Genomic DNA, 22,264 nt, shown 5'->3' with positions numbered 1-22,264 from the left:
GCGGCTGGGCCCGTGAGCCGTGGCCGCTGAGCCTGCGCGTCTGGAGCCTGTGCTCCGCAAAGGGAGAGGCCACAACAGTGAGAGGCCCGCGTACCGCAAAAAAAAAAAAAAATAAAAGCAAGCCTCTTCCTGAAATCATTCTCAGAAAAAATGGCTCACAACTGTTTCCCACACTCAGAGTTTCAGAGGATGTCAGAGTTGTAAGACCCACAGAAGTTTTATGGGCGAGCCTCCCTAATTCAGCGGTGAGGAAACAGGCCCAGGGACTCAGCGTGACCTGTCCAAGGTCACCAGCTCATCTGTGGCAGAGGCAGAGATGAAGCTGGGCTTGTCACAGTCTGTCCCGTGACACCACCACTGGGGGAGAGTCCACAGTGTGCCTTCCACAGCTCATTGATCCAGAGTGTCGTATTCTGGTTGGACCTCGAACCAGTAAGGAAACTAGGCTGACTTCAAAAGAGAGAAGCAGGCTAAGCTCCCTCAGATACAGGAACAATGTGCTCCAAGGCCCCTCCTCTCAAAACTCACATGCTTTTCCCTATGACAAGAATCAAGACTGAAAGAGACCCTCCTGACACGGCAGGTCACCGATTCCTTCTCCCCAAGCCCACCCTGCACCCCACCTGAACGGTCACACCCTGAAAGTGACTCACTTGTGGAGGAGGCAGCCCCCCAGCCCCCAGGGGACACACGGGCAGCATCTTCTTGATTCTGTCGCTGCTACACTGGCAGGCGGGGGAGGGGTTCTCCATCATCCGGTTCCCATTTTGGAAGAGCTCCGTGATGGTCTGGGGGACGGGGGTGGTGGTCCACTCCTCCTCCCCCACCGAGCAGGGCATGTCTCTGCAAAGGGACGTCAAAGGTAGGAACACCCAAGAGGGCCTGGCCCCTCCTATTGCCTCAGAGCACAGGACCAATCAATAACAACTGCAATCATGCCTCTATCCCCTCACCTTTTGGTTATTTGATGCCCCTCTCCCTGCTGCCATAGGCTTGTAAGCTGCAGACTCATTTTACGGTTAGGGGTGATGGAACACAAAGAGGGCTTAAATACTCATATACTGAACTCAAGTCAATCCAATCTACTGCCCATGTCTTCGCTCAACAAACATTCACTGAGCAGCTACTGTATGCCAGACACTGTTCTGCATATTTGAGAGTCTGGTGCCTACCTTCAAGGAGTTTGCAATCCTATAGAGAAATTGGACAGTAAACAAATAAGTATATCACTTAGCCAAAAATAAAGCAGTGCATGAGGAGAAGAGTGACTACGCTCCCTGAGAAGGTGATAACTTCTTCCAAGGCATAAACGATTAGGAAAAACAAGCCAGGAAAAGATTTGGGGAGAAAGAACACTATGAGCAAAGGCAATAGAAAGTGTAGGTACAAAGTCCCACAGAAGAAATGAGCTTTTACGTTTAAGGAACAACAGGAAGGCAGTGGGGCTGGAATGTGTTGAGCTGCGAGGGAGAGTGGTGGGAGATGAGGAGAGGGAGGCGGGAGCCACAGGACACAGGCCTGCGAGGAGTCTGCATTTCATGCTCAACGTGCTGAAACCTGGTGGAGAGTGTCAGGATGCACTTTATGTTTCAAAACGAGTAGAGAATTGGGAGGGGCACAGTGAGTAGGGGTCAGAGTTGTTGGTACATGAAGAGCTAGGTTGTCTGCAAGCACCCCAGGTGACCAACGACAAGGCCTTTATGCCTGACTTGGGCTCTAAATTACTGTGTAACCATCAACAAGTCACTTGCCCTCTTGGAGCTTATTTTCACCAATAGCAAAATAAAAGTGTAAAATTACTTCTTTCAACAAAGTATTTCTAGTGTCCCTTTCAGTTTCAAAATTATACAATTTAATGCATTTATTTCTGAGAAATTTATCCTTAAGAAAGTGAAAGATTCCAATGATGCCCCTGGTTCTAATATTCTGGGGGTTCAGTGCAGAAATTAATCTGAGTGATTAATTCTATGGGAGAGTACTATAATGAGATTCTCTCATTTAATTATTCTTACAACCCTAGGTAGTAGTTTAATTATCACCAATAACAAACAAAGTAACAGAGGCTCAGAGAAACTGAGTAACTTACCCAAGGTTACACAGCCAATAAGTACCAGAACCGGACTCATATTCTTTATATCACTCACACAGTCTGTTGAGAAGAATCTATGCAGACTCCTTCCCTTGATTTTATAGAGAGACAAGTCACATACAAAGAAGCAGGAATCAGCATGCCATGAATTTCTTACTAAAAGCTATAATACAATGGAGAATTGCCTTTGAAATTATAAGGAAACATTATTTCCAATGTAGAATTTTATGCCCAACCAACATATGAATCAAGAGGTTTGGTAGAATAAAACATTTTTAGAAATTCAAGTCTCGAATAAAAAAGCTACCAAATCCTGGCAACAGGAGGTCCAACACAAGGCAAACAAGATCCCCCAGGATATCAGTGAGAGGAGATCCCAGAATTACTACCATGCTGTCTTAAAAAACAATTAGCCCACACTGGAGCAAGAGAACAAAGGACCCCCGGAAGATAATGCCAGAAGATGAAACTAATAAGCTGATTAATGGGTTTAAGCATATTGAGAGGAAATTTATTTAGGCAAAGAATTTGGTGTTTAATAAGTGATGGGTATAATGAAAATAACAGAAACAAATGAAAAAGAAATAGTCACTCTCCTATTAAGATCATAGGTTTAAGCCACAAAGCAGTGGCTTACACTAGAAACATTTTCTCTTGTAAAAAAGAAGTCCAGAGATAGGCAGTTCAGGGCTCCTAGTATGGTGCTCCATGGTGTCAGAACCTAGGCTGCTTCTCTCTTGTTCTGCCATCTTCAGCATGTGGTTTCTACCTCATAGTCCAAGAACTCAAGCCATTACTCCAAATTCCAGCAAGTAGAAATAAGAAAGAAACAAAGAGGGCGAGAACCGCTCCTGCACTGCTTTAAGACCACTTACAGTAGGTCATAAATGCATTAACACATCCCACTGGCCAGGACTTAGTCACATGGCTGCACCAAGCTGCAAGGGTTCTATTGCTAATTTTCAAAAAAAGTGGGGTGGGAGAAGAATGGCTATTGGGAAATAGCTAGCAGTCTCCGCTACCTCCCTCCAGCACTTTCTATTCTCCACATCCTACTTGTTTTTACTCATCATATTTATTAAGCCTTGACATATTTTTCCTTCATTTGTTTTTGTTTCCACTAACCTAGAAGCTCCAAGAGAACACGAACTTTGACTTTTGTTCACCTCTGCACCCCAGTTTTTGGAAAAGTGCCTGAAGCATAAAGGAGTTTAATTAATATGGGTTGAATGAGGGAATGAATTGTTAATTCTAGGGGGGAAAAGCCTCAGAAAATAAACTTAAACATAAGGATCCAGTCCAGACACAGATGATGTTTTTTGTCTTGCTTGGTTAGAAATGGATGCCCATCCACTAGAAAAACTGACTCATCACCCTCTGGAATTACTAACTTTAAAAAGCCTCCCTTCCTCTCAACAGATGATTCAAAAGTCTTTGCAAAGGCACAAACAATACAACCACAGCCAATAGCCTTGTAATAATTCCCTAGTCTTAACAGTATAAGCAATATTACTTCAATGTGTGCATGAATGTAATGATTGTGTAATTGGATTTAGTTAGTGTATTTATATGTTTAGAAGGTAATGTAATTAGTAATTATGTAAGCATCAATATAATCAAATTAATAACGTTACAATTAACTATTCTTAATGTAAGCATTATCAGATGCAGGAAAGGAAGTGTATTTTGGGGTAGTGGTATGTAACAGACCTAAATCCTCATTTTCCAAGAAACAGACACTATCTATAACTGAAAATATCAAGAAACACCAGAAAAGGCATATAGTGACATTTACATAATAATAAACAAGCTCTACAAGAAACAGCTGAAAATGTTGAAAGTTAACTACTCTGGGGACCAATTTCAGGACTAAGAAGGACAAGATCAGAGGTCTGCTGTTTTGCTTTTAAGGTTTAAAAACTATTTGATTCAAACTATATATATTTAAATTTGAATTTTCGAATGTAGTTCGGGGCCCCCATTCCTCTGAGCTCCTGAGAAATACAATCATTATTAGGAGCCTTACAAGGTCATACTGGGGGTGGCAATAGGGAGAGAAAATGCACTTAATGAACAAAAGGGAAGAATCACTAGTCTTTAGCTACACGTGAATCACCCGACTAAAACTGACCGCTGCAAACACGTCCGCGATTTAAAATGCAAAGCATGACGCACACACGCATCCATATTGCCTTCCCAATGATCATACACACTCTCATTCTACACACGAACTTTTACTGATTGTATGCAAGAGCTCTTGGAGATGAGGCGATGTGTCCAGACAGGTGGTACAGGAACGACCTCAGCATTCAGCTAATTCTAATATCACTCTTGACGATGGGGGTGAGAAAGTTTGGGGAAACAAAGGAGCCAGGAAGGGCGAAAGGTGACACCAAAAGGCGTTTGGAGCCGGCCCCGGGCGGACGCCTTACGCACTGGGCTCTCCGGCCGCGCCCCAACCCCGGGCGTGAGGCGGAGCTGACCCGCGGATCCCCGCCCCGAGCCTGCGTCCTGCATTTGTGCAGGTGTCGCTCCCTGCTAGTCGGGAAGCCACAGGAGGAGGAGTTTAAGGAAGAATCCCGGCCGCGTTCCTTCTCGGCGTTCGAAGCCGCGCCATGCTTGCCCTCGGAAAGAGTCTGACTAAGGTTCTGGCCGCTCGGACCCTGGCGCCTCAGGTACCCGCCCCGGGGACGCGCCCAAAATGATCCCTGGGAGAGGGAAGGGGAGGGCCCGGGAGGCGCACCACCCGACTCGCGCTCTCTGACCTGGGAGCCTTGTGCTGCTGCCTACTTGTAGAGCAAGTCCCAGCACCTGAAAGCGAGGACCCTGGAGCGCGCAGGAGAAAGGGTGCCCTTAGGGGAAGACCGGCTGCTTGTGTCGCCTACGGCCGGCTCGGGAACAACCATGGATGGGGGGCTTTTCTAGCCTGGGTGCCCGGCGGCCCTGAGGCCACCCCTGAAACGCCAGCTGCTGCGTTCTTGCCGCCCCACGCCTTTGGGCTCGCCGCGCTGGTCCCTGTGCCAGGCGTTGGTCCAGCCTCTTCTACTGACTTTTGACAAGCCACAAGCCTCTCTAGACTGAAGGGTGAAGGAGAAAAAGGTCAACCTGACGCTAGCAAGAGAACGGGCCTCCCACTTATACATGAAATAAAACTTCTGAGCATTTTGCAGAGAACCTCAGAGAGGGGCCCAGGGTACAGGTGGTGCAGCATCTGCCCAGCTGCCACTGTCTCCTGCAGTCTGTGCCCAAGTCACGCAGGGTCGGGAACTTCCTAGAAAATATGATGATGACAACCTCTTTAAAGTTAAATGAGAAATGATGAATTGGGAGATTGGCATTAACATATAAAAAGTAATAAGAATTAAATAAATTTAAAAAGTTAAATGAGAAAGGTACAAAATAGATTTTTGTGATTTGGCCTTAACTGTCGTGGATTGTCCTGTTTTGTGAATCTAAGCTAGAGATGTTTTGTTGTTGTCTTTTGTTGTTTAGGTTTGTACTCCTTTCTCAAGCAATAGGACAGGAAGGGGATTTACATAGAGACTGACTTTCTGTAAAGACTAAAGAGGAGCCATAATGGCCCCATCACTCAAGATTAGCGATACAGCCTTTATCCTGAGTCTCTCCACCGGGGCAGGGCCAAAATTATTCCTTACAACTTTATCCTGAACTTTGACTTTACTAAATGTCGATCAAATGCTCTCTTATAGGTGACTTGGAAGTTATTGCTGCTGAAAATGAGCCCTGACATGAATATAAGGGAGCTTGAAGTACTCATGATTCTTCTCCCAGCACAGTTCTAGTTTCTGCCCTGCAACAAAAATCACTTCCCCCCAGCACACACATTCTTATCTCAACTGCTGTTTAGGCTTTCCCTGGGCTTCCTTTGCTACTTGTTTCTTTCTCTTGTGAAAGATAACAAAATTATGTGCCTTGACCACATACTTGTTTCCAAGTATCAATACAAATTCCTGAAAAATCAACTAAAAAAGCAACTGTTACAAATACCCACTGGCTCATTTTCTGATATATTTTATTTATAATACTTATTAAACTATTACACCAAGTAGTTATTTGTGTAATATTGTCTTATTAGAATTTGGTTAAAATGACACAAAAAAACATGTCCACCAAAAGTAGGCGTAGCTGCAGTTGTTTCTGGTGGGAATACCTGCTTCCATTGTAAGCTTAGACACTTGGGCAATAGGAATATAACTCAGAGGGGACATGAGTGGAATGAACTCAAGTAGCTAATTATAAATATGACATTATGCACAATTAAATCACATATATAGGCAATTGTGTGTTATAACCAAAAATATGTCAGAGAAAGGAGCCTACTGGTTTCATTTGACATACCAGCTAGTCAACATAAGCCCCAAATTTGTCCATAGCTTTGTTTGTACCAACATTTGTATTAGATAATTCTGATTAATCAGCTTCAGGAATTAGCACATGATATCCAAAACTACAATAACATGAAACTGTAAACACAAATGCCATATGAGTGTGTGTGTATACATGTGTGCATATACGTATTTACATACACACACATTTGCATTCACGGGATAATTTCTGGCAGGTAATTTCCTACCTAAAGTTAAGTTCACTAAGACTCAGAAGATTAAACACAGCAAAAATTTATATAGTGACCGTACCTCTAATACAAAAAGAACTAATGGTTCTTAAAGGATATTTCCATCAACCTAGTTAATTGGATGGATTAAATGCCCTTCTCACACTGCATCTATAATTAAACCTAATAATGATTCAGTTCTGACCTGTTGATTTTTCCTTTATAGAATTCATACAGTCTACCACCATGTTATAGTGCAATTTAATAGATTATGGATTCCCTTTAACATTAGTTACATCCCAGTTCTATTACTTACCAGTGATGTACTTCATTGAATTTGGAAAATACTTTGACCTGAACTGAAACTTAACATTTTTTAAAAAAACCTAAAGAAGATCTTTCTGCAAGTAAACGTATTTCCATCATTACTGCCAGAACACCTGTATATTTTATAAAGTTCATTTAAATATATAACTGTAACACATATAGTATTGACTAAAGATAGAATATTGGATAAATAAGGTAAACCATTTGTAATTAATTAGAATCCTAGTTGTAGTTCTTGGATAAAGGACTCTCATTAAGACCCTAGTGCCTTCTTATGATTAACTTTTCATGAAAAGGTGGCTAAGGCACCCCTGCTAGGAAGCAGTAGCTGTATATTCAGCACACTTAAGAGTACTTATCTTTATTAACATCTCTCAGCAAATTCTAAGGAGAGATGACAACAGAGGTACAAACATGGAGTATGAGTCTAATGAGTGTCCCTTCTTTGCAGATTCAGATTTGGTTGTAACATGATATTATAAGCCTTAAGGTCCCCAAATACTTAAATTTGCCTTATGTTTCTTCAGGTGTGTTCATCTTTTGCTACAGGCCCCAGACAATACGATGGAACATTCTATGAGTTTCGTACTTATTGCGTTAAACCTTCAAAGATGAATGAGTTTCTGGAAAATGTTAAGAAAAACATACATCTTCAGACAGCTCACTCTGAACTGGTTGGATTCTGGAGTGTAGAACTTGGAGGCAGGATCAATAAAGTGTTTCATATTTGGAAGTATGGTATGATTTTTCCAGCTTAAGTATTCAGTATAGATTTTCACTCTTTTAAATGTTACATGACACTTACCTCTTGGGTCTATGTTACTATAAATACACGCAGGTTAAATTCAACTTTTAAAGAGAGGAACAACAAATACAACAACAACAAAAAATGAATTCAGTGATTACTCCTCCCACTGGTGCCTCTAACAACTTTTGCCCAAATTCCTATGTATCATCTTTGGGAAAGTGTGACATCTCATATTTCAAATCATGAAATTGTGAACTAGCCTTTAATGCTCAGAAAGAACACAGAATGGTCCACTGTACAGATCATTTATGAAAAATTTTAAGCATTGACTGCAAGAGCCCAAGTGGGTAGAGATCATAAAAGGGAGAGTTATTTTTTCTTATTATTGAATCTGCAACTGGATATCAGGATTTTAGTAGAAACAATTCAATATTTCTAATTTAGGTTAGTTGAGGTTCATGGGGATAATAGTTAACTTCCAGGCCTCACCCAACTCAGACTGAATAATTTGTTAAATTTAGGGAACCACTTTTGTTAGTATACCCCAAGGTTTCAGGGAATTCACTATCATTATGCTGCTCTAGGGAAGTAAAGGCAAAGGAATTAGAATTCTCCCCATATTGAAGTTGACTTACTGCTGGTTTAGTAGACAACGAAGAACAGGTTACAGGAATCCCCAGATTGTTACTCCAGTGTCTAATCTTTCTGAAGTCCACATAGGACTTGATGATATCCAGAGAACTTTTTTTTTTTCCCAGAGAACTTTTAATAATTTCATTTAGTGTCTGGTCATCAAAGTTAAGAGTCATAATAGTGTCCAAAGTTAATATTCATCACATTATTGTGAAAAGTGCTCATTCTATATTTAACATGGCCATAGTTTAGAGGATTTCCCTGTTGTAATAGGACAAACCCCATTAAAACACAATTTATGCTTTAATGTGCAACAAGGAGAATTATGTCCCATTAAGAAAATTACTAGTAAGATCGTGATATAACTTACTTAAGCTCTAAGATAGATGTTATTCCTTATCTCTAGCATAAACCATAGAAAACTCTTTTACCATTAACCTTAGGCCCTAATAATAAATATAGTACTAGGCCTATATGTTATTAAATGTATATACCTGTTTGGGTAACAAACAGAAGAGAAACAGTACTGGGTAAAAAAAATGGTGTCAATAAGTAAGAATGAGCACTGTTTCTTTGGAAGCTGTTTGTTCAAAGAGGCTGAAAAAGCAAATCTTAATTTCATTTATGTTAAATTTAATTCAGTTGTACCTTGACCTGACTACCCACCACCAGCACTACCGAAGAAACAGTCTTTCTCTAGACTAACACTATAACTTAAATGCCTCAAGTAATATGAATAAATAATATATATGGAGTACTCACTTGGTGCCAAACATTGTTCTAAGCTCCTTTCATGTACCAATTCTTTTAATCCTCACAACAGCCCTGGAGGTAGATACTATATCATTATCCCTATTTCACAGAATAAGAGACAGGCACAGAATGATTCAATAACTTACCTAAGTCTCACAACTACCTACTAAAATGGTAGCACCTATGCAGCCCATTACTATATGACATCATTGGTTGTTTACATTGCCACTCCCCTTTTAGACCATGAGCAACTAACTACTTATGTTGGTATCTCTAGTGATATAACATATTGTCCTTATGTGGCCTCAATAAACATTTGCTAAATTGAATGAAACCCAGAAATAGTACAGGTGATTTTATTTTTTTATTGATGTATAGTTGATATACAATATTATATATGTTAAAGGTGTACAGGTGATTTTAAATCAAAAAGTTTTATTTTTCTTACTCCTGTTATTCCCATAGACAATTTTGCTCATCAAACTGAAGTTCGGAAAACCTTGGCCAATGATAAGGAATGGCGAGAACAATTACTCATTCCAATTATGGGTATTACTGATAAACAAGAGAGTGAAATTACTTATCTGGTGCCATGGTGCAAATTAGAAAAACCACCCAAAGAAGGTAAGTTCGTCTCTCTAAATTACACTGAATTTTAATGAAGAACATACTGAAGATTTTAAGCTATAAAAACTAAAGTTCCGTAGGAGAAAGTAATCCTTTGTTTTTATATCGGAATATATTGTGATTATAGAGATAAAAATGAATTTGAGCTCTTTGCTTACAATTAAAACAATGAGCATTAAATAATGAATTTTTTTCCAATTTGGAAAAACTGTTAAAGTTTAGGTATGAATATGAAAAGTTTACATGGGAAGAAAGGTTGAGAAGTTGGGGATCTAGAACACAGAACACATGTATAGGTAGGTAAAGGGAAATGTATGATATTTTCTCATAACTTAGTATTTTTTTTACACAAATTACAGTTAATCTAAAAACAGTAAGTGTATCTTTGCTTGTAAAACTGGGGGGGATGGATTAATTTAAACTGTTAAGCTGAATTACTGTAGTTTAACTTGTTTTCCTCTTATTCCTCAGTTTGAAAATAATTATTAAAGATTTATCTTCTTGCTGATTTCACTTTCTTACTGACTTAAGGGAAATATTTACCTCAACCTAATTTTAAACAAAAGGCAGACTTTTTAAAAGCATAAACTGATTTAAGTTTTCTTTCCCCCATAATCCCAACTTCATAGTGTATCTTAGATGACAAGAGATTTGAAATGTCTTATTTGGATCCTATCCACCTGGACCTCCCCTCAGCCTTCAGCGCTGGCTACATGAACTTAGTGGCTCCTAGAACAGTGTCACATCTTGGTTATCTGCCTCTGTGTTGTTTATAATTCTTTAGTTGCTTTGTACTTTTTTTCCTTTTACTTCTCAAATCTACTTGTTCCCTAGTTTCTTTTTTTCTACCTGCTCCATACTTCTGACCAGAAGGTAGACTGATTTTCAAGTGTTTACCTGGATATTTAGGAACAATAAAACCACCTTCTTCATCTTTTTTCCCGTCAAAATCTCACATATCACTTTGAGTCCTTTGTTTGCCGGCTGTTCCTGTTAGTAATGGAAACCTGTAGGGGGAAATTATACAAACAAAGAAGTGTTTCCTCTCAGAATTGGAAAGAAGGAAATATATGAGATCAGAAAATACTTTTCTTATTCATTTCTACCTAGAATTAGACTCAGACAGCTCAAAAATCCTAATCCTATCATAAATTCTCAGTTATTTGTTTAAATGACTAATTTTATAGATTAAAAATCATTCTGATAATATCTTAATATAGCTTCCTTTTTCTTTGTTCTCTATGATAAGCTTAATAACTCACCCTTAAACATGGAGACTTTCTAAATATAAAAGCTAGGAAAAATGCAAGAAATGCAAAGAAATCATAAATATGTGTACATAAACATTTTTATGTTTGATCCTCCAAATCTGTATATGTAGACTAGCCTTCCACTGGAACCATGCTAACCTGATGAGAAATTTCTTGAATATCTTTTATAATTTATTTTCTCCCTATTCCAGGAGTCTACGAGCTGGTAACTTTTCAGATGAAACCTGGTGGGCCAGCTCTGTGGGGTGACGCATTTAAAAGAGCAATTAATGCCCATGTCGAGCTAGGCTACTCAAAACTAATTGGAGTTTTCCATACAGAATATGGAGCACTCAACAGAGGTACAGTGGTCCATTTCTTCTATGAAATTTAAAGTGTACTGGTGACCTACTAAGTTCCTCCAGTATTTTGTCACTGTTTTTGATTATGCCATGTATTTCATTTTTATTGCCAAATATTTAGGGTTTTTTGTCATTTTAAGGGTTGAAAATACCTGTTTTATGTAATATTTATTTAGGATGTTAACCACTTATGAAGGCTTTTCCAAATGTTGCACTGCTGTTTTCCATGATACATCAAAATGATAAAATTAAAAAACTGCAAGGAGGCTAAGAAAAATCTGTTCTTCATCTTTTTTTTCCTCTAAATATATTTTTATTGATTTTTAAAAATAACGTTACTTGGGATAGAGTGTTTGTCTCTGAATGAAAAAGTAATACATATTTTTACAGAGACTAAATATCATGGCCATGACCAAAGGTGGAAAAAAACCATTTTCCACTACTTAGAGATAATACTGTTAACATTTTGGTCTTTCTATTCCTGTGCCATTCATATATATGTAGGTGAATGTATATATGTGTATACATATATATTCAAGATGACTACTAAATATAGATTTAGGAAGATGTAGATTAAGACTATGAGGAGATGCCATTTTCACCAAATAAAGACATACTTATATAGATATAGTACCAGGGAAGCTGGGAAAAAATAAGTACCCCTACTGTGTAGCATATACTGGCTTAATAATTCCCCACCACGAAATTCAGCAATATAAATGAAAAGCCTTAATTTTAAAATTATTTTTGCCAGTATTCTAGGAAATATGCATAGCTGTATAGGTGTGTTCAGTTACACAGGAAGGAAATTTGAAAGAATATATAGTGGTCACTTGAATGATGAAAATAATTTTTAAGTGGTATTTTAATTTTTATAATGAACATAATATAACTTTTATAAGAAAAAACTGAAAATGAGTAGGCACACTTTTTAATCTTAAATTCATTCTCAGTGGAGAAAAGGGAAGAGTAATATTGTAAGTATAAATCAGTGCATCATTTCTGGACAACATATAGTATGTACACTGTACCTATATAAGATATTCCCTTTGGTTCTCTCAATTTTAATTTTAGGAGTTTACATTGAGGAAATAATGAGATCCAGACTGGTTGGGTTTGAATCCCAACTCCACCGCTTACTAACTTTGTGACTTGGAGTGAGTTACTTAACCTTTCTGTGCCTTACTTTGCTCATTGATAAAATAATGATAATCATAACCTACCACCTAGGATTCTTGTGAAGACTAAATGAGTTAATACATGCAAAACGCTTAAAGCCAGGCCTAGCACATAGGACGCACCCAATAAATGTAAGTAGTGATTTGACTCTGACATTGTTATTTTTATAAATATACATGATAGGTGCTGCTCTAAGGAAGTTTTTGTCAGCATTGTTTACTATAGGGAAACTTTAGAAACAATGTAGTATGACACTATGTATGTATTTGTAATACACAAACAGACACACATATACATCATATACATCATGCGTCTCATATAAGCATAAACATATATGCTGTGTGTCTTTAAATACATAAAAATGTAAAAATACATACATATATACATAAATATGGAAAAGATAAACCAAAATAGCAAAGTGGTGAATTCTGGGTGGTAGGATTAGAAACTATTCCTGCTTTCTCTTTTTATTTATTTGCATTTTCCAAAATCTATACAGCCAACATGTATTACATTGTCATTATTTTTAAATTTTTAAATAATTTAAGTAAAAGAACATTTATTTCAGTATTTTGTAGAATACCACACTATTTTGAATGATATAAATAATCAACAATAAGGGGCTGGTATAAAAAGTTGTTACATCTATGGGGCAGAATTCACATGTTAAAGATTAACAGCATTGTCATAGAAACTTCTCATTGTTGACTTTTTTAAATCATTTACAAAGTATAATATACAGTAAGACCCTAATTTTATATTTCTCATCTTTTAAAAGAAATACAATAAATATTAATAAAGGTTTTCTCTGGGTGGTTAAGTTTCAGCTACTTTCAATGTTCTTCTTTGCATCAGCCTAATATTCAGTAGTGAGCGTAACTTTTTTATAATCTTGCTTTTTCAAAATAAAGTAAAATCCTTCTGTTTCTCCTTCTATAAAACCAGTTTGACTAATTAATTTATAAATTTCTCTCCCAAATCTTTGACTCCTCTGAAATCTTATCACTAACATACTTAGTGCTACCTTTTTGATAATCACTATTTTGATTTAAAGAATAGGACTTTTAGTTTCTGATTAATGTTTCTATCTTTCTTATTTGAGCAGTGCCACAGTCTTTACAATCTATTTCTGGTTTATTTATTTCTGCAGTTCATGTTCTTTGGTGGAACGAGAGTGCGGATAGCCGAGCAGCTGGGAGACACCAGTCTCACGAGGATCCCAGAGTTGTGGCAGCTGGTAAGCTATTTCACTAGGTACGAGTTATTCTTAGAACAAATTTCATTTAGTCAACAACTTTATATACCTTCTTATGAATTTTTTTTTTCAGTTCGGGAAAGTGTCAATTACCTAGTGTCTCAGCAAAATATGCTTCTGATTCCTACGTCATATTCACCATTGAAATAGTTTTCCACGGAAATACAAAGCATTGCATGAACTGCCATAAGATGTGTCTGTTAATGGTGCTTAAATTCTTCCAAGAGATTCTCACTTTGATTTGAAGGAGGTGGTAAGCTAATTTGCTATATCCCTTGCATTTTTTAAAAGCTACTCTGTATCCACTGTCACCACCACTTCAGGAAACAGTCTGTTCATTTTCCCCTTGGTATTTCAGTATCTGTCACACATTAAAAAAGTTGCCATTACTACAGTATCTTGATTTTTCATTTGTTTCAGAATATCTCGTTCTCTATTTTGACAACCCTCTGCTTTTATACCATTTTCTGACATAGAAATGATTGTTACATTTCCATACCTGTGATAGTATAGTTAAATTATATGCATAAACTATCAACCTTTTCATCATGTCTTTTTCTGAGATTATAAAAGTTTTTGTTCAGTAAGGTTTTCTATATAATACCAATTGGGATCCATAAAAAAAATCCATTAAACGTTTCTTTACTACAGAAAAGTACAGTATCATCTGTGTCATTTATGTTAATAATGGTTTTTACAATAATAATTAATCAATTACTTGGAAAATAATGTCATTAGGTCCTGGTATTAAAGCACATTGATAACTCCTTGGTTTACGTGATTGCAGTGTCTTCATTTACAGTTAATTTTACTAATTTTTACTTCATTTTGGATCACTGTTTAATAAAGATACTTGGTCATCTAATTGGTTTTTTTTAAATTGAAGTATAGTTGATTTTCAGTGTTGTGTTAGGTCATCTATTTGTTTTAATGAGATTTATAATTATGGAAATGTCTGCCCTAATAAAAGCCTATATATACAATCTGATTCTTTCTACTGTGTTTTATATTTTTATCCTCATCTCTGGAGCTATTGTTGTGTTGCCATAAGGTAATGAGGCAGTAATAATGTACTGTCTTTACTGTAAATACTGTCACCTCAAGTAAATAGCCTGCTAGTAACCTTACAAGGATTTCTTCAGTACCATCCCAGACATACTAGGATTTTCTTACTAACAACTTTAGTTTTTATTTTAGTTGAGTGCCTCAGCCTTCTTAAACTAGATTTCGCACTTCTAAGCTCTCCTAGTAGCTTGTACTTACAGCTATGTTATTTTATGTTTCTAACATACTGCAAAAACAATAAATTACAAATTAGCTATCTATGGGAAAACTGAAAAACAGGAAGCACGGTCACCTCTCACTTACCTGGTCCTCAGGAATCTGAAGGACAGATGAGTTCCTAGTAAGGCAAAGAACACCCTGACTCTGAAGGCTAAAATCTATCAGACATGTTAGAAGCATTGGCTTTAAGTTTTGACTAAGAGTCTTCCACCTCAGTTTTTTGAAAAGTTGTCACTTAGGGAATGAGGTGGTGGTGGTATGAAGTGCAGTCTGTGTGGACGGATTTCCTCTGGCGTGAGATCAGCCGTGTGCTTAAGGCCATGTTTGGTCACATCAAAGTGTACAACTGGGTCTGCCTTTTCCTCTTTCATTCATCTTTGGACTAGCTAGAACATTTCCTGGTGATGGCCAGGGGCCCTTTCATCCGTCCAATCCAGAGCCCTATTGGAGGTTTATATAGCAGCGGCAGACCAGCATTCTTACCATGTCCTAGACAGAATTGGAGAGCCAGTAGAATGATAGGCTTCACTCCACTGATGAACTGCAGGTGCTTCTATTTGCTGACACACCCCTGGATCAGGAACATGACAAAGCTGGACGGGACAGAGGACATCGCAGAGATGACACAGATGGACATGATCACATCCACTAACGTGTTCTTCTTGCAAAGAGAAAGTCAGTGAGAATCTGAGAGTTCACTGATGCAACTGAGGACTCAATCAAGGCGGACACACACATGCACACACGCAATATCTGAAGAATTGCCCAGGGGAAAATACCTGTTCAATAGATAAAATAAAATTATTTTATTCAGAGTTAAAACATCATTGAGGTAAAAAAATGACAATGCAAATGAAAAACTGATTTCTCTGAGTTCATGAAAAAGTCTGGTACCAAAATGAAACTATTGAAAGAGATCTGAGAAGGAATCTCCTGGCAGTCCAGTGGTTAGGACTCTGCACTTCTGCTGCAGGGGGCCTCGGTTCAAACCCTGGTCGGGGAAGGCCCGGCCCAGAAATAAATAAATAAATGGAATTTAATTTAATTTAATTCAATTTAATTTAATTTAAAAAAGGTCTGAGAGTAGCCTAACAGGGTTCACTTTGGTTCAGTTTTTGACATTATAAGAGCAGCAGCTTGTAAATTCTCACACACACAAAGGACTGCTTTGGTTTGAAAACTTAATAAATGCAGAAATATTAGTGTGAAATTACTCAAATACGTTAAATTCTTCTGGCCGTAAGTAAACTGGAAAACAACAATGTATAGCATATTAATCTAACAGAAACAAAAATTCTAACAGATTCTTGTTTTAAGAACGGTCTTATACACCCATTATACCCATATAGAATTCCTAGTGACCTATACTGATACGCTGTAGGAGATAAGCAGAAACAATAATTGCCATGCTCCACATATAGGATCTACATTTTCAAGTATTAACTGGAGCTCGGTCTTGCCTAATGTAAGATCACTAAGTGCCAGTGATGGCTTTGTATTTAAAAGTCTTAAACAATAAACTGTTAGGTGACCATGTTTACCTGCCAGCTACTCCCATGTACCAGTTACTCACTGAAACATTATTTATAAAATAAACATATGGAAACACTTAAAAATCAATAGGGAAGAAATAACAAAGTTATAGTACAAATGTCCCTTGGTATTTCAGGGGATTGGTTCCAAGACCCCAGCAGATACCAAAATCTGCCATGATCAAGTCCCTTATAGAGAACAGTGTAGTATTTGCATACAGTCTATGCGCATCCTCCTTATATTTCATCATCTCTAGAATACTTACAATACCTACTACAATGCAAATGCTATGGAAATAGCTGTACATAGAATGTAAATGCCATGTAAATAGTAGCCTGTGGGCAGCAAATACAAGTTTTTTCCTCTTTGAACTGTCTGGCTTTTTTTTTTAAATGTTTTTGATCCACAGGTGCAGAACCCGCTAAAGCAGAACCCGCTAAAGCAGAACCCGCAGATACAGGCCAACAGTATACTCAAACACTGGATTATTGGGGAGTATTAAAATGAATGAACCATATCTGAACAACTTACTTTGTTACCTTTGTCTCTTAGTCTCTCCGAGCTTCTAGGTTGCTGTTTTTGTTTTAATCTGTAAAATGGAAATATGAACCTCACAAAGTGAAATGAAGGAGAATAAGAAAGAAAATATTAAGTAAAAGACATTAATATACATGACAGCTCCTACATGATATCAGGCATATTAGAATCTGATACTCTCTTGTCTGCAAAATAGGTATCACTGATGTTCTCTGAAAGAGACAGGAATAGGATATATGATTTGAGAATAATCAATGTTTATTAGAACCTCTTAAGAAGGAGAAGGTCACCAAGACAGGAAAGAGGAAAGAATTAACCAACCAAATGAGGGCCTAGCTCTCATTGAAGAGGTAATCACAAACGAGACTCTAGTCACATGAATCTACCAAGAGGTCTCATTCCAGAACACTCAGAGGCTCAGGACCCTTATTCAATGAAACATACTTTGAAACAGAATTTATACTAAGGCAGCCTGTAAAATTATGACTTTTCTCTAACTATTTTCAATGTTTATTTTGTGCTGAGTGCGAACTTCCAATGACTCCAAGAGAGTGGGAAAATTGGGAACTGTATTTTTTAATATCCAGTGTCTATATAAAAAGAAAATCATCTTGAATATGAAGACTACTTCAACTAATGTCGTTAAGCTATCTTGCAAAGACAACACAATGATTTTCTGAAGGAATTTTAATCTGTGTAGTGTTGATTTGCTATAAACCATGTGTCTGTCAACCTTCATAAGAGATAGAGGGACATGTGAGGTTCAATCATAAAGTGTGTATGGGAAAATCCTAGGCAATATCCTGAAGGACCTAACAAGGGGCAAAAGAGACAGCAGGCCCCATGGGTTTGGACACAGCCTATCAGCCCCTTGCATTAATGCTCTGGCCCTCAATACAATGTTGAGAATAAATAAAGCATAAAAAATTATAAAGACGCTGTAAAAGCAATCCATGATGGTCAAGTAAAGCTAAAAGAGATTAAAAAGTGAATTGATTTCTCAACTGATTTAAAATAAATGGTAAACTGAACTGGTTTTAAAATCTGGCTTTAAACCCTGGATGTGCCACTGAGCAGCAGTGAACCTGAGAAAATTACTTCTCTCTCAGAAGTTCACCTTTCTCACTTGGAGATAAAGCTTAACTCACAGCGTTTGGCGGATAATTAAAACCTGTGAGAAAGTGAGTAGGAAACTGTCTCAGCACTTAGCAACGTCTTCCCTCTCTAAGTTACAGTCATGCATTTTACTCTTCACTATCTGGTAAGTACTTTCCCCTTGTAAATTCTCTCTCCCTTTCTGCTGACTAGATGCAGTTGATGATGGGGCTCTAAGGATGGCAGAGCCACAGGGTCGAGAAGCCTGGGTCCTTAATTCACCACATACAGAAGAGCTGCTTGCCAATTAGGAAAACCCATTTTAGATCTTAAAGAACAAGAAATAAAATCCTACTGTGTTTGAGACATACATTTTGGTGTCGATTTGTTACAGCACTTTAGCCTTTCCTATTTAATACATTCTTGAAAGGCTGAACCACATTCAGGAATACCAGATACAGAGGAAAATGTCAAAACTAGTCTTAAACAAATTATGTGAATGACTACCAACCAAACACTGAGATATTCAGTATTCTACCCTCCTCAGTCATAGGAAACTGGCAGTAAGGCTTATAACTCACAGAGGGAATCCTGGAAGCTTCCTCAGAGGGGTAACTAAGAGAAATGACTTACACATGGTAGCAAATGGGGCAATTTCCCCAGTGATGAAACAGCCCAGTCAGAAAACCCTACAGTGAAGCCCACTGTTTGACAGCCGCCCCTCCAGGTACTCAAAGAGCTCTCAATTTTTTTTTTTTTGTCTCTCTCCAAAATATGAACTGATAGTCAAGGATCACAAACATAAAAATATTATAGGAAAAACCCTAGTAACAAGAGAGAAAAGGAATCAAACGAGAGAAAATATAATAAAACTTTAAAGAAAAAGAAATAATGCAGGAAAAGACCTAAAGCAATGACTAAAATAAATACCTGTAATTAATGTCCACAGATATACAAATACTTAACCCATGAAAAAGAAGAGAATATTATTTTTAAAAATAAAAATATTCTGGGGAAGGGATAAAAAAAGAGCTCTTGTAAATAAATACTGTGAAAGTAGGAGTTTAAAATTCAGTAGATAAGTTAGAAGATAAAACTGTGGCACTTAACCCCCAAAAAACCTATACCAAAAAAGTAGAGATGTAAAATAGTAGAAAAAGAAGGTGAGAAGATCAAGTGGAGGCAGAATGTTTGAACAACAGATGTTCCAGAGATTGACAAGAGAAGGAAAAAACTCCAAGAAACACAAACATTTTTCAGGATTGAAGAGTGTCCAGATTAAGAGGGGTCACTGAGTGAGGAACAATGGATGAAAAAAATGCCTACTCCAAAGCATGTAATTGTGAAATTTCAGAGCCCCAGGGAAAACGAAAAAAAACATAAAAGATTCCAAAAAGAGAAAGAAAAACAAGTCACATACAAAGAATCAGGAATCAGAACGCTATGAATTTCTTACTAGAAGCTATAATACACTGGAGAATTGCCTTTGAAAATATAAGGAAAAATTATTTCCAATGTAGAATCTGGGTTATATACCCAACCAACATATGAATCAAGAGGGTTGACAAAATAAAACATTTTTAGAGATGCAAGTCTCAAAAGTTTAACTCCCATGCACCCTCTCCAAAATGTAGGATTAAAAAAAAAAAAAAAACAAAAAGCTATAAAATCCTGGCAACAGGAGGTCCAACACAAGGTAAATGAGACCCCCAGGATATCAGTGAGAGGAGATCGCAGAATTACTACCATGCTATCTTAGAGAACAATTAGTCCACACTGGAACAAGAAAACAAAAGACACCCAAAAGACAATGCCAGAAGATGAAACTGACAAGCTGATTAATGGGTTTAATCATACTGAGAGGAAATTTATTCTTTTGGCAAAGAATTTGGTGATGAATAAGTGATAGGTATAATGAAAATAATAGAAACAAATGAAAAAGAGAAACAAAATAGTTATTCTCCTTTTCATTAAGATCATAGGTTTAAGCCACTAGAAAATGATTTCTCAAGTAAAAAAGGAGTTCATACAGGGCTCCTAGTATGGTGCTCCATGGTGTCAGAACCCTGGCTGCTTCTCTCTTGCTCTGCCATCTTCAGCATGTGGTTTCTACCTCATAGTCCAAGAACTCAAGCCATTACATCCACATTCCAGCAGGCAGAAATAAGAAAGAAACAAAGAGGGCAACAACCTAAACTGCTTTAAGACCACTTAGAGTAGGTCATAAATGCATTAACACATCCCACTGGCCAGGACTTAGTCACATGGCTGCACTAAGCTGCAAGGGTTCTACTGCTAATTTTCAAAAAAGGTGGGGTGGGAGAAGAATGGCTATTGGGAAATAGCTAGCAGTCTCTGCTACCTCCCTCCAGCACTTTCTATTCTCCATATCCTACTTGTTTTTCCTCATTATATTTATTAATCCCTAACATATTTTTCCTTCATTTGTTTACCTGTTTCCCCTAACCTGGAAGTTCCAAGAGGACACATACTTTGTCTTTTGTTCACCTCTGCACCCCAGTTTTTGGAAAAGTGCCTGAAGCATAAAGGAGTTTAATTAATACGGGTTGAATGAGGGTATGAATTGTGAATTCTAGGGAGAAAAAGTCTAAGAAAATAAACTTAAACATAAAGATCCAGTCCAGGCACAGATGATGTTTTTTGTCTTGCTTGGTTAGATATGGACGCCCATCAACTTGAAAAACTGACTCACTACCTCTGGAATTACTAACTTTAAAAAGCCTCCCTTCCTCTGAACAGATGATTCAAAAGTCTTTGCAAAGGCACAAACAATACAACCACAGATGAGAGCCCTCTAATAATTCCCTAGCCTTAATAGTATAAGCAATATCACTTCAGTGTGTGCATGAATGTAACTACTGTGTAATTGGGTTTAGTTATGTGTTGTGTGTGTAGTTATGTGTGTAAGAAGGTAACGTAATTAGTGATAAAGGCATAAAGATCAATATAGTGTAAATTTTAACTATTTTAATGTGATTTATCAGATGAGGGAAAGGAAGTGTATTTTGGGTGAATGGTATGTTAACAGACCTATATCCTCAATTTCCGAGCAATAGATACTATCTGTAACTGAAAATATCAAGAAGCACCAGAAAGTGAATATAATTCAGAAAAAGGGAAACAAGCATTAGAAGAAACAGCTGAAAATGTTGAAAGCGGTTACTCTGGGACCTATATCAAGAATAAGAAGCCAAGATCAGAAGTCTGCTGATTTGTTTAAATTTGAATTTCCATTATCTAGTTCAGTGCCCCCATTCCTCTGAGCAACTAAGAAATACTCTAACAAGGCCATGCTGGAGGTGGCGACAGGGAGAGAGAATGCACTTAATAAAGAAGAGTGAAGGCTCACTGGTCTTTAGCTACATGTAAATCACCCGAGTAAAAATTAACCCCGGCAAACACGTCCACGAGTTAAACGCAAAGCATGACAGGCACGCATCCATACTGCCTTCCCAATGGTCACACAAACTCGCATTCTACACACGAACTTTTACGAAGTGTACGCAGGTGTGCATGGAGATGAGGTGAAATTAACTAATGTCACAGCTGACACTGGGGGTAAGATCTCTTGAGGGAACAAAAGTGCACCGGAGGGTCAGGGCTGACACCGAACGCGCATGGCATGGGCTGGTGGCGGGCGCCTCGCTGACTGGGCTGTCCGCCCCCTCTCCCCCCTCCCCCCCGCCCCGCCGCAGTAGGAGGAGCTGAGCCGCCCCGAGCCTGCATCCACCCTTGCGCAGGAGCTGCTCCCTACCAGTAGAGAAGCCACAGAAGGAATTTAAGGAAGAATACCGGCCGCTGCCCTTCGCAGCGCTCGAAGCCGGGCCATGCTTGCCATCCGAAGGAGCCTGACTAGGCTCTGGCCGCTCGTACACTGGCTCTTCGGGTACCTGCTGCCGGGACGTGCCCAAAATGTCTCCTGGGGGAGGGGAGGGGAGGGGACTGCTGGGAGCGCGCTGGCCGCGCATGCGCCTACAGGCCGAAGAGCCCAGGTC

The 22,264-nt window shown here is 38.2% G+C and overlaps 1 protein-coding gene and 1 long non-coding RNA gene across 3 annotated transcripts; one reads left to right on the top strand and one right to left on the bottom strand.

Moving 5' to 3' along the window:
• Positions 1-4,356: 4,356 nt before the first annotated feature.
• LOC132427190 (protein NipSnap homolog 3A-like) lies at positions 4,357-15,157 on the top strand. The gene is made up of 6 exons (XM_060014404.1): positions 4,357-4,764; positions 7,520-7,730; positions 9,592-9,750; positions 11,216-11,365; positions 13,695-13,781; positions 13,873-15,157. Exons 1-6 carry the CDS (start codon positions 4,705-4,707, stop codon positions 13,947-13,949), a joined length of 744 nt encoding a protein of 247 aa, XP_059870387.1. The 5' UTR covers positions 4,357-4,704; the 3' UTR covers positions 13,950-15,157.
• On the bottom strand, positions 9,800-22,196 carry LOC132427191 (uncharacterized). Of its 2 annotated transcripts, none has more exons than XR_009519839.1 (4): positions 22,024-22,196; positions 17,148-17,205; positions 15,567-15,862; positions 9,800-10,760 (listed from the first exon to the last, which is right to left on the bottom strand). It is a non-coding gene; the product is annotated as an uncharacterized lncRNA (long non-coding RNA). The 2 variants fall into 2 exon arrangements; XR_009519840.1 differs by having other exon boundaries at positions 22,062-22,175.
• Between the last annotated feature and the right edge of the window lie 68 nt (positions 22,197-22,264).

This window comes from Delphinus delphis, chromosome 6, assembly GCF_949987515.2.
Source record: "Delphinus delphis chromosome 6, mDelDel1.2, whole genome shotgun sequence".
NCBI classification, from domain to species: domain Eukaryota; kingdom Metazoa; phylum Chordata; class Mammalia; order Artiodactyla; family Delphinidae; genus Delphinus; species Delphinus delphis.
This window is presented reverse-complemented; position numbering and strand designations above follow the sequence as displayed.

Bases quoted from the DNA above. Each gene is read 5' to 3' on its own strand.
- LOC132427190 (XM_060014404.1), top strand. From the start codon at position 4,705: ATGCTTGCCCTCGGAAAGAGTCTGACTAAGGTTCTGGCCGCTCGGACC. The intron at 4,765-7,519 runs GTACCCGCCCCG...ATGTTTCTTCAG, and splicing joins CTCGGACCCTGGCGCCTCAG to GTGTGTTCATCTTTTGCTAC. The intron at 13,782-13,872 runs GTAAGCTATTTC...TTTTTTTTTCAG, and splicing joins TCCCAGAGTTGTGGCAGCTG to TTCGGGAAAGTGTCAATTAC.